The sequence below is a fragment of the Pundamilia nyererei genome, unplaced genomic scaffold (assembly GCF_000239375.1).
Source record: "Pundamilia nyererei isolate P.nyererei 1_Seehausen unplaced genomic scaffold, PunNye1.0 scaffold00042, whole genome shotgun sequence".
NCBI lineage: Eukaryota > Metazoa > Chordata > Actinopteri > Cichliformes > Cichlidae > Pundamilia > Pundamilia nyererei.
Genome location: NW_005187443.1, coordinates 844722 through 856199, shown reverse-complemented (window position 1 = coordinate 856199; position 11478 = coordinate 844722). Strand labels below are relative to the sequence as shown.

The window sequence follows — 11478 nt, the reverse complement described above, 5'->3', positions numbered from 1 at the left end:
TATATATATAAAATTTAAAGTCAATAGTCATGCCTGGCGAGGTGAAAAACAGTCCATTTTATCATGCATTTAGGATTGACATCAATCTGCCTTTGATATACTGATAAATCGCTATATCCCATTTAGGCAGTCCAGACTCACTCACCGGTCCCCAGATTCCAACCCTCCACTCTTGCAGCAGAGGGCACGGGCCCAGATTACAAGGCATGTAGCTCTCAGGAGGGGTCCCAGGGCAGTTGGACAAAGACTGATGGCCATACTCATAGTTGTCATTCTCCACATGCACCTCACTGCATGAGATCAGACGCTGGCGGTAGCCCTGGCCACAGCTGGCTGAGCACTGGAGGATAGCATAAATCACCGGCATGAAAAAAAGAGAACAGTGTACTTTCCATCATGTGCGCGTCATTGGACTGAAAGGTGATGATTTGCATGCTCGTTCTGAAGAGCAAAGCATTACCAATTTAACTCAAACACAACTTTTACAATTAAGACCTGAAGACAAAAAAATGATCTAGATGTCTGCTTGTTTGACTCTCACCTCAGTCCATTCCCCTGTAATCCAGATGAATTCGCAAGCGTGGGTGTTGCAGCTTTCTATTTCTGGGGGTCTGATCTGGTTCACGCAGTACATCTCGTGGACCTCCCGCTGGTTGTGGTCCACGCACTTCAAGGCTCGTTGTCGCCGACCCGATCCGCACGACTTACTACACTGTAGAGGAGACAAGACAGGAAACAATCTTTCACAGAGAGTACAAATAGAAAAAGAGCGGTATTATTGGAAACTCTGTGGGACTGCCAAATTAAAGTTGCAATATACAATGCACACACAGCAAGGAAGCTCCAGTTCAAGCAAAGCATGCATTCAGTCATTAAGCACTGCTTTGGGCTATACAGATGTTAAGAGGAGGGGAAAACACAGTGCTCACATCCCGTGTCAACAACATGTCTGATCATAGATGAAGTTTCAACACCTAGACCCTTGGCCCCAAAAAAAAGAGCTTTTTTCTTACTGTCAGACAACAATCATCTTCTTATTTTGAAAGTAAAACTTGAAGCATGGTACCCATTCATCCCATTCTTTTATAACAGCCCATTAGATCAGACCTAATATAAATGATGTATATTTTCTAAACAGAGCTGCTTTAGCGCAGATCAGCAGCACAGCTTAATATATCTCTGAGGAGATTTGTGGTATACAAGGCTGGAAAGAGAGACAGATATCTAAGATCAGGGTGTAACAATCTAATAGTAAGTGCAGAATTGCGTGATCAGCCCCTGACCTATACTAGATAAATTTCCATTTCAAAGATTGGAAAAGCAAAATGGGCACAATAAAAACCAGTTAGCACCATTTCGTGCCATTGCACAAGTCACCGTGGCAAGTATTAAAAGCATAAGAGCAGCAGAATGAGGTGACTGGGATTAATTTGTTGGTTTTTTAATCATGGAACTACTGTAATAATGCCTTGTAAAGGGGCTTATGTGCTGGTTCAGATATTACAACACTCAAGTTTGCAAGAGTCATAAAGATTTATCAAAGGTCCAGAAAGGCTTCCACATGTGTCAGAAACACTCAGCAGTCAACCAGCAGGTCTTTTTCACTCTTAATATCTTTAACTTTGTCAAACAACCGAATTACCTTAATCTGTCATAGCGAGTTGTGCTGTCCTGAGAGGTACTCAGGTTTTAGGTAGCCAAAGATACTATATTTCATTCTGAGATGTACCGGGACAGGATACTGTGTCCTGTCCTTGTACAAGGCAGGGAAAGAAATACTGCCTGTGTGAGCTGTAACTATCTTATGTGTGGGTACAGTGTAAGTGTCTAAAACACGGTAATACTTCCTAGTTGAAATGTTTTAACTGCCTCCAGCTGTTAAATGGGACACCCAGGCAGGGACCTCCGAGCACTTCTGCAGAGTGATTGGACTCTTCTTTCAGAAAGGCATTTCATGTTGTTTAGTGACGCACATTCACCATCACATTAGCAAAGTGAAGAAGGAGCTCCTGGTGCATTTCCCGTTCTAATAAACAGCAAACATGTGCAGACTCTATCCTGCAGAAAATAGCTGATCATTACTTTGCACCCAAAAAAAAAAAAAGGTTAATATTAAAGGGACAGCTCACCCCATAATCATTTAGTTATTTTTTCTCTGTTGCTCTTCATCTATCCAAACTGACCGAAGCAGAGAAGGAAGAAAATAGTTCCTAAATAAAAGCTCACAGCAAAAGTAGATTTTTTTTTTATATCCAAAAGAAAGGTAACATTTCCACCCTGGAGATCTCCAACTCCATCTCTTAGCAGCAAAGAGTACATTTCCCTCCTGGCACTAATAATGGGGCAAGTAACAGGCAGATCTGTGTAAATGAGAATCATTACAACTCACTGAATTCTCAACCATTTTTCAAGCGCTTTTGTTTGAGTATAGATTAGAATAACCATCTGACTGGTTATTGGATCCTCAGTGCCAATTAACAGTTTTGCCAAACTGAATACTTTTTGCGTCGTCTTTGAGTTTAAGTAAATAGACTAATTCGCTAATGAGAGGAACTTGAGTTATTTTGGGGTAGGGGAAAAAAGGGGATTGCCTGATTTTCATCTGCCTCTTCTGCTCCCCTCCCCTTTGGCCTCCTGACAGGCAGCTGTGCCTCCTACAGAAGCAGAGACTCTCATCCTTGCCCAGATATGTCAGAGCAAATTCATCCGCGGCACTAGAACTACTTGTTTAAGCATGCAGATTACAGTGTTTGTTTGTGCAGACTTCTACTGGCTTACCGGTTGCCAGTCCTCCTCTCTCCACCGGTAGCGAGAGGGACAGTCGGTGACCCGGCAGCTCTGGCTGGTCGCTGGTCGGGAGCGCTGGGGACAGCCGGTCTCCTGCGAGCTCCGTTGGTCTTCAAACTGGCAGAACACCTCCCGCTGCTGGATGCCATCGCCGCAGGACGCTGAACACTAAAGACAGGGCAGGTAAGAGCTTTGCAATGAGATCATTCAATCTGTGTTAGTAGTTATCCATTGTAATATATTTTTATATAGAAGACTCATAACTGATTTAGTCTAAAGTATTTATTTATGGGGAATGCTTTTGCCAAAATGACTATGTTATTCATTTGTAATGTCAGGTAGATGCTTTTATAACAATGATAATAAAAGACTATGCAAATTACATTTTAATGATAAAAGCAACCAAGCGTCTGTGTAAACGTTCAAGCTGTATCAGATCAATGCCAGTTCTACAGATATGTACAGAATCAAAGTTGAAGTCTGGAAAGTGTTTTGGCACATCTGTGTTTAATCTAGAGCAGCATGTTTGAAATGAAAGCGTGTCCTTTCTGCTGACATACAGAGCACATCGTGTAGAGGGTAAAACGAATGAGACTGGGAGGTGGGGGGATGCCTGTCGTTTTCTGCCCTTAACCTTAACTGAAACGTAAAACAACTGTCTTATTTTGACTGTTTGAGATATATTTGTAAGACGATATCTTACACTAACCAATTTTTGTCTCCTTTCAGACAGACCGCACTTCACTGATATAAATGTAATGCTCCTGGATCACATAACGCCTATGTAATAACAGATGATTTAGAGACAAATAAAGCGATGGAGGTGTAAGGCAGTTTGTGTTCTGGAGCTCAACCTATAAAGATGCATCTACTACAGGCATATTTATGTGTCCATTTATTTGTAACTCAGTGAAGCAGCTGAACTTTGAGGCACTCCAGTGTGCTGTGCTGTGCTTGACTAAGAGCCTCGAGTGGAGTATCATTTTCTCCTTGCGTCATGCTCCACAGCTGTTTAGAGGGGGACGCACATCCTCTCTGACATGTAAGATGTTTCTGTGTGCTCAGTCCACTCCTATTGAGAGAAAAGGTGTTGAAAGGCAACGACCAGGTGCACTTTGTTGAGTTTGTTTGGCGTGATGATGCGAGTGTATTGCCTCGAGTAGCACATTCAAAAGACCAACATGTGGTTCCCATTGGTGAGGCAAAAAATAAAATTTAAAAAAAGAAAAAGAAGGGAAAGAGGGCATGGAAGAAAACGTGGGAGAGGGGATGAATGGAGACAGAGAGGAGAGGAAGTTGAGGACCACAGAAAAAGAAGCTATAGAGATGAAAGGGGCAGATTTACACTGGCTCTAATTCAAATACAAAGGAAGGGGTGCACATCCATCCTGCCGCCCAACTTGGTGGACGGCGGTACCGTAGCACCAGCGTACACCACCTCAGACTCTGGCTCCACCCTGGCAAACCACCATGTGATGTTTAAAAGCAATCACGCCTCAGTTAGTGGCTTAGCATTGTCCATGAAGGCAGTCAGGTTCAGCTGTGGTCTGTTTCACACATATGGATATACTTGCCTGTAAGCCTGTAAGTATTAAAGTGGGGCTACGAGAGAGAAACAAATCCAACATGTCTGGCACCGTGAGAACAAATAGCTGAGAAGTGTTTAATGGCTGGGTCAGAGAGTCCTACCTCCCCCCAGTTGCCAGTTTTCCACTTAGGACATCGTCCACCTCTGCAGCGGCGCCGCTCGCTGGGTTTGGATGACGCGTGCTGGCAGTACTCCTCTGGGACAGGACGTCCTGACCGGGTCACACAGCTCACTTTGCGGGTTTTGAAGCCTCTTCCACAGGAGGCTGAGCACTGCAAGATGGAAATAAGGAGGCCAATAAGAAGCAGAAGTATGTTTTAACCTAAAGCAGAAAGCGTAAAAAGTGACACATTTCAAAACAATGAAACTCAGATTAATAATTTCCTTTTTATTGTTTTTATTGAGGGGGTATTTTGTTGATATCAAGTTTAACTGTAATTGATTATTCAGCATTAAAAATGGGATTTAATAAACAAGAAATGAAGAAAAAATCTCATTAGTATTTGTGAACTCGTGGGCCCTATTTGTCACTCACAAAAAAAGGAGGTGAGACCTGATTACATGGGGAGAGGTGGTCCAATGGTAAAGCGTGCCTGATCATCCCGGCAGCAGTTTGTTTCACCTCCGGGTTCACCGCGTTACTGAAAAGCTAACTCAGTGTGACAGGCAGACTCACACACACACAGCAGCACTAAGGGAGGAGTGAGTTGGGCTGGACTGTGCTTGGATAATCAAAGGGGGCGTTGCATGTGGGGATGGATGGGAAGCGACAGGCTCAGAGTTGAACGAGTACGTGGCCCAGCATGTGGCTCTGTCCTGATCAGCAAGGGACTGTACCAGACAGGAACAAGCTGTGACCCCTCGCCTCATTCAACGAGGTGAAAAGGTAGGAAGCCTTGTAAAAGGAGGGACGACTAAAGTGCTTGTTCCCCTTTATAAACGCAGGCATGCCAGTGCATTTTGTAATGTACTTAATTTATCGTAATTGTCTTGCAGGTAAATTGTTTATCCAATCAATAAAGACAAACGTGAGTCATATCGACACAGTGTGGTTATTTTAAGGAGACTTTGTGCTTATCGCATGTACTATTCATATATTACTATTTTTCATATATTGGTGTAAAATAACTGACAGTGCTGATGTATAAACATAGCTGAGAAGACGATTTCCACCCATGAAATTTAGTGGCAGATCTTTGGTCTACACACTGTGGAATGGCATCCATCTGCCCTCCACCAATGTCACATTATTTTGTTTGGCTTTTGTCTTTTATTTCATTTTTCTAAATCTAGATCACGAGTAATTTCCCACAAGTCTGTCTGTGCTGAAGGGATGAATCAGGATGGGGCCCCTCACTAGATCAAATGTGATCTTTGACCTGCCACTGAATAGTCTTGCTGACGCCACCTTTTATTCAAGTCACTGTCAAAGGCCCCCACAATGGTCCACTGTCATTAACCCGCATTAGACCAGAGCAGAGGGGCCTGCCAGAAAGGGGGCAAAGGGCGCTAGCAACTCCATAGCCGAGCTTCCCCGAAAAAGCCTCAGCGTGCATTAAGAGTGAATGAGCACAGTAAATGCAATGGGAAGTACGCTGAGGCATTGTCCCGCAGGACTGAGATTTACCTTAATGGAAACAGCTTTGAACTCTTGACACATGGTGAGAACATACTCGCTGACAGAGGTCATCAGAAGCCCTGAGCGCATAAAACAACAAGGGTAACGCTCGTGAAAAGAGGACTTCTTTATAACCTATTTGCAAGCGTTCTTTTCTCATTTTTTAACCTAAAGCACTAAACAATAAAAGCCACTTCCTTTGCATGAACACACTGCAATTATCAAAAAGCTTGGGCTGGTGAAATCCTAATATGGGGGTTAGCAGCAGGAGTACAGTGTTGCAAGCACTGATGCTATTAGCATTAATGAATGTTGCTAAAGGCTGGCGCAGGGATCAGTTACTGCAATTTCAGCATTTCATTTATTTTTAAAGCCAGTCAGTGCAAATCACCAGCAAGTTTTAAGTCGTGTCTTTCCCTCAATTGAAAGCGACCTCGGTGTGGTCGCTGTATGTGATGTGAACCTTTTTATTCAGGCAAGAATGAAAAAAAGCCTTCGATAGTACCTCTACTTCACTTTAATTGTAACCTTTTCTGCAAATGAACAGAAATCCAACAAATCTGTAAAAAAAAATTAAATATTGACATAACATTATAATGAATGAACAATAAATACAAGTAATTACATAAATATACAGAAATATTCTTGAAACATAGACTAATACTGCCATTTGTGAATAAGAGACATACATTATACTTATTTCAAGAGCCTGTTGATATAGTGTTTGTGTTATACTGCTATTCTGCGACAAGAGGTTGACTGCTTAGACTGACAAATGAAACTGGAGGGGATTATGATACAATTCACTATTGTGTTCCACTTTCACTGATTCAACCTAGATTTGGTTTTGTGCTGCCTTACAGTCACACGTGGGAGTCATTACAAGTAAAAGTTCTCATTAGTAAATGACGTGTGGTAAAAAATGTACTCACTGCTGTGTTAACAGGCCCTTAAAATAAGGTGTGATGTTGGTACAGACATTTATGACCAAGAGAAGTCAACTGGGTGGGCTTCAGGCAAAGTTGACCCTAACCACAGATTCTGGATCAGTTTGAACCGTCCTCACAGTAATGTTAAGCGTTACGGGGCAGGAGATGACACGCGCTACAGATCTGTGTTTAGGGCCAGCATCTGCGCAGGGTAGCATCGATAACTCATGCTTAATCTTAGCCAGCCAAAATCCCTCCAGTGCAAGGGAGAGCAAGATACGGCAGGGGGGGCAATCATAACAGAGACTGAGGTAGACACATTAGGTTGGCTCAGAGTAAGAGCTCTGAATACAAAACACCATTAACTTCCCCTGTGGTCACAGGTATTACATGTTTCAAAGCATGACATTTAACAGCCCGTTCTCTTAAAGTTGAGACAGTCAAAGACAATTCAAACATTATTTCATCAGATCTGTGATACACTTTGCATTTAGCTGATCAATCAGATCAGTGCAAACTGCTCATGGAAAAAAAAAAAAAAGTACAGAAGAGGCAACGTGCCACAATAAACACCTAACCAACCAAAGAAATTTAAAGGTTCTCTTTTTGAAAAAATATTTATATCTCATATCTCCCTTGTTTGGAAAAAGCACCACTGTTATGCAGGTCATCATTGTTTAATGGCTAGTTGAGTTGTGTTTTGTTCCAAGTGAGGTATTGTTGAGCATAGCATATATAGCAACTCCAAGTACTTACTGTACAAAGCAAACATTAACTAACATAATATAAATACACTCATATTAAGCACCTTTGAAGGATTTAAAACTACTGTTTTGGCCACACTAAGGAATTCTGGGTGCAAACCCAAAACTGGAATACAAAGGCTATCCGGCCTAACTACCACAAACTCGTCGGAAAGAGACACTTTATTTTACAGTGGCAGTACAGCCACTGTTCGCTGGTGTTTACTACTGATACTGGACGTTTCAGGCACTTTTGACTTGACGTATGTCTCTTTCACTGTCATTGTCATTACGGTACAACAGCGTTGTTGCTTTCAGGGGGGTAGATACATAAACTGTAAAATGAAGTGTCTAAATAAGATTAGTAACTTCTCTACATGTGCCTTAAAACAAATTGAATTCCTAATATAATAGCCATTTCATAGATGCATATAGTACAAAGATGTATATATAGTTTACAGCCCATATACAGTCAATATGTAAGGTGGTGCCTTTTACGTTCTTAACAGAACATCGACTATATCATGTAGCACCTCATACGTGGAGATCGTGGGCCATTCTTTGGATAATAAAAGAACAAGGCAGCATATTGTATATTCCTGATATACAAAAACATTCATCAGTATTTGCATATGAACAATGATTGGCTAAATGTGCGAATACAAAGAGCTAAGACACCAAATAAGACACTTTTTTAAAGTTAATACTATTTACAAGAGATAAAAAGGAAAACATCTCTCAATAAATTATCTTTTAAAAACAATATTTTACAAAACTAACTTTGATTGGGATACAACGTAATCCTGAATTATTAAAATAAAAAGAAGAGAAAACTAGTACGAGGCTCAACAACAGTTTTCTAACTACTCATGAAAAAAACTCTTACGGTCACAGCTGTCACTGAAGTATTATTTTTTTGTGTGTCGTACTTTTTTGGCATATTAAGCACATGTTTGCCATTCAAGTGCAACAGAAATGAATCTTTCCAAATGTCTTGAGGAAAAACTGACTGAGCAGTTGCCGGCTGCAGAGAGGGAGCAGTAAGTGGAGGGGGTTAAAGGTAAAAAGCTGGAGAAGCTGGAGTGTGACATCTCCAGTGTAAAAGCACCACAGTCAACCTGCCTCTTTAAAACTGTTTGTGAAGGAGTAAGACTACATGCATTTGAACATATGTGAGGTTAAAAAAACCAACAATAAAAAACGGTTATAGAGTATTTGGTTTTTGTTTTTTTTTATGAGCGTACCGAGGTCCATGGGTCTGTGCTCCAGTGGGGGTTAGACGGGCATGGCTGAGTATTGCACTGCTCACGATCTGGGGGCTTGTCATGGATCTCGCAGCTCAGATCATTGAAACGCTCGCCGTTTGGACGCTGACACACCACCAGCCTTGTCTTTATCCCACCTCCGCATGGCTTCGTGCACTGAGGACGGCACACAGAGAGGTCGCATTTTATAGATGCAAGTTTGTGGATTAAAAAAAAAAGGAGCTGACCGCCATGTTTTCATGTCAAAATATGCCTGTCTTATGTGAGACTACTTTAGTGTGTCCTTCTTACCTCTCCCCAGCTGCCATACACCCACTGTGGACATGGCCCCGATTCGCAGGATCTTTGCTCGCTGGGTCGGCTGCGATCTTCACAGCTGTTGGCAGGGTAGCCGTTCTCATCCTGGCACACTACCACACGCCGCTGGAAGCCTCCTGCACATGTGCTGGAGCACTGTTTTTGTGTTTTTTTTTAAACAGAGATAAGAGGGCACAAAAATAGTTCCTCGTTATTCAGGTGTAAAAGAGTTTAGTGGGTATTTTATGCTTCGTTTAAACGCAGCGATTAGCAAACATATTCTCAGCCTCGCGGTAATTAATCAGTGCACATACAGTATGTGTAATATGAGGTGTATATGATGTGAACACAAAGCCCACACAAAATTCTGACAACGCAGAGACGTCACATGCGACATGGCTAAACTTCTCTGCTTCGAAAATAACGTTCTGAGGAAGGAAGCGTGACCAGAAATATCTTAAATCCTTCCCAGAGTTATTTAAAGGTCACGGCTATTTTTTGTCAAAGATTATCAGTAACCCAGTTAAAACAACAAAGAAAAAAAAACTGCAGGAACAATACAGAGAAGGAGCTCAGTGGGACAGGATAGCCTGGGGCATTTAGGTCACAATGTCCTTCGGTGCTATTTCTAAAGATCTCATCCTAAAAAGAATGAAGGGCCTAAAGAACAGAGTCCAACTTTTGAGCTTTTATTCAGGACTGTGTGACATTACACAATGTTTCTTAAACCCTACCCTGCAGCTCCAAAGCACAGATAATATATAGGTACGACTTTGATTTAGGGCGCCTTAAAAGAATAGTCCAAATTATCCTCACTCTGCCCTTGCTGTAAGAAGAGCATAGATCTATATAGGAAGTTTTTATGGTTGATATTTAAGTAGAATTTGAAGATTGTTAGCTTAGATTAGCACAAAGGTAACAAAGTCTGCCAACCTTTTACTTATTGAAGTGATTGGTCCCACAAGATTAATGCAACATCTTAAATATCACACCCCTGAGGTCTGTTGACCAGCATGATGTTGTGTTTAGGAAGCCTCACCGCGCCCCAGGGTCCAGTCCGCCATTGGTGGGATTGGCTACGTGGCAGGTTCCTGGTGCTGGTGTTTGGTGAGGACGGAGGTCGGGAATCACTGGAGCGGGACGGGCACTGAGACATGGCACAGTCCTGCTCTGTGGCAGGACGGTCGTCTGGGTCACACTCACTAGCGTTCACTTCTTGGTCACTGAAGTTGACGCACAGCACTTGTCGCGTCGTCTTTCCCTGGCCACAGGTGACTGAGCACTGACAGCACAAACACATGGAGAGGGTGAAGAAATGAAAAGGAAAGGTAAATGCAAATATACACAAATCCAACTGGCATAAAAAGGAAAGCTGACTTTCTTTGATAGCAGATTCTTGACATTTCTGTTCATTGTGACCTGCTAGTGGTCAAACCAGACTTGATGAACAGAACCATGTCAGATACAAAACGATGTCATCTTCATGCTACCAAAGAGCTAACCCAGACTTAACCTGGTGTTAAGGTTACAGCAAAACTTACAGTATCACTCTAAATGAGTGGGTAGACATTTTTTAGAAAAATAACACAAGGCAGATCTTCCACCAAATGCTAATGGTGTCTCCAATCTTGCTCCTCCCTAGCAGAGTCCACTCAGTGTCTCGCGTGATCCATTTCACTTATGCAACAGCAGTTCATAAAAAACATGACCTATCCAGAGGTTTACATGACTCTGTCACGATGTTTCATGTTATTACAGATACTGTAACATGGTTCTGCATGCATTAAGTTGATGTATATACTGTGACGCTACATCGAGCTGTACTGTGCTGCAAGCTGCACTGGCTGGAGAGCAGTCACAAAAATCTCTCAGTTTGGATTTTTCTGTAACAGCGAGCCAGAAAAAGATGATTTGCTTTGGGTTTATAAATCTGCCGTTGTCAATCTTCTGTTCGTGTGTGTGTGTAAACATGGGATAGGCCTCTGAAATTTTTAGTGGCCTTGGGATGATTTAGGATATTTATTTTCAGGGGGTCAATGAGTGTCTTTGGCTTGGCAGTACATGTGTGGGTGTGCATGGTTGTGTGCTTGTGTGTGTTGTGTATGTGTATGGTGACCAGACCTGCAGTCTGCCTGAACTGTATCGCTAAGGCTCTGATGAGAAACATCTGTAAACAAAACTGGAGCCCCTCACTACAGCCCCTTCCATCTCCCAGCTCAAGAACTTCATTCCTGATTCCTCTCTCTCTCAC

At 42.2% G+C, this 11478-nt stretch overlaps 1 protein-coding gene across 1 annotated transcript in view; it reads right to left on the bottom strand.

Moving 5' to 3' along the window:
• adamts9 (ADAM metallopeptidase with thrombospondin type 1 motif, 9) overlaps nucleotides 1-11478 on the bottom strand; it is a 38366-nt gene that overhangs the window by 5766 nt on the left and 21122 nt on the right. Inside the window, exons 26-32 of the mRNA XM_005731212.1 lie at nucleotides 10267-10509; nucleotides 9222-9383; nucleotides 8910-9086; nucleotides 4477-4647; nucleotides 2779-2955; nucleotides 542-712; nucleotides 146-340 (exon numbers count right to left, since the gene is read on the bottom strand). Coding sequence (XP_005731269.1) covers nucleotides 146-340; nucleotides 542-712; nucleotides 2779-2955; nucleotides 4477-4647; nucleotides 8910-9086; nucleotides 9222-9383; nucleotides 10267-10509 — 1296 coding nt within the window. The remainder of the gene's footprint in view (nucleotides 1-145; nucleotides 341-541; nucleotides 713-2778; nucleotides 2956-4476; nucleotides 4648-8909; nucleotides 9087-9221; nucleotides 9384-10266; nucleotides 10510-11478) is intronic.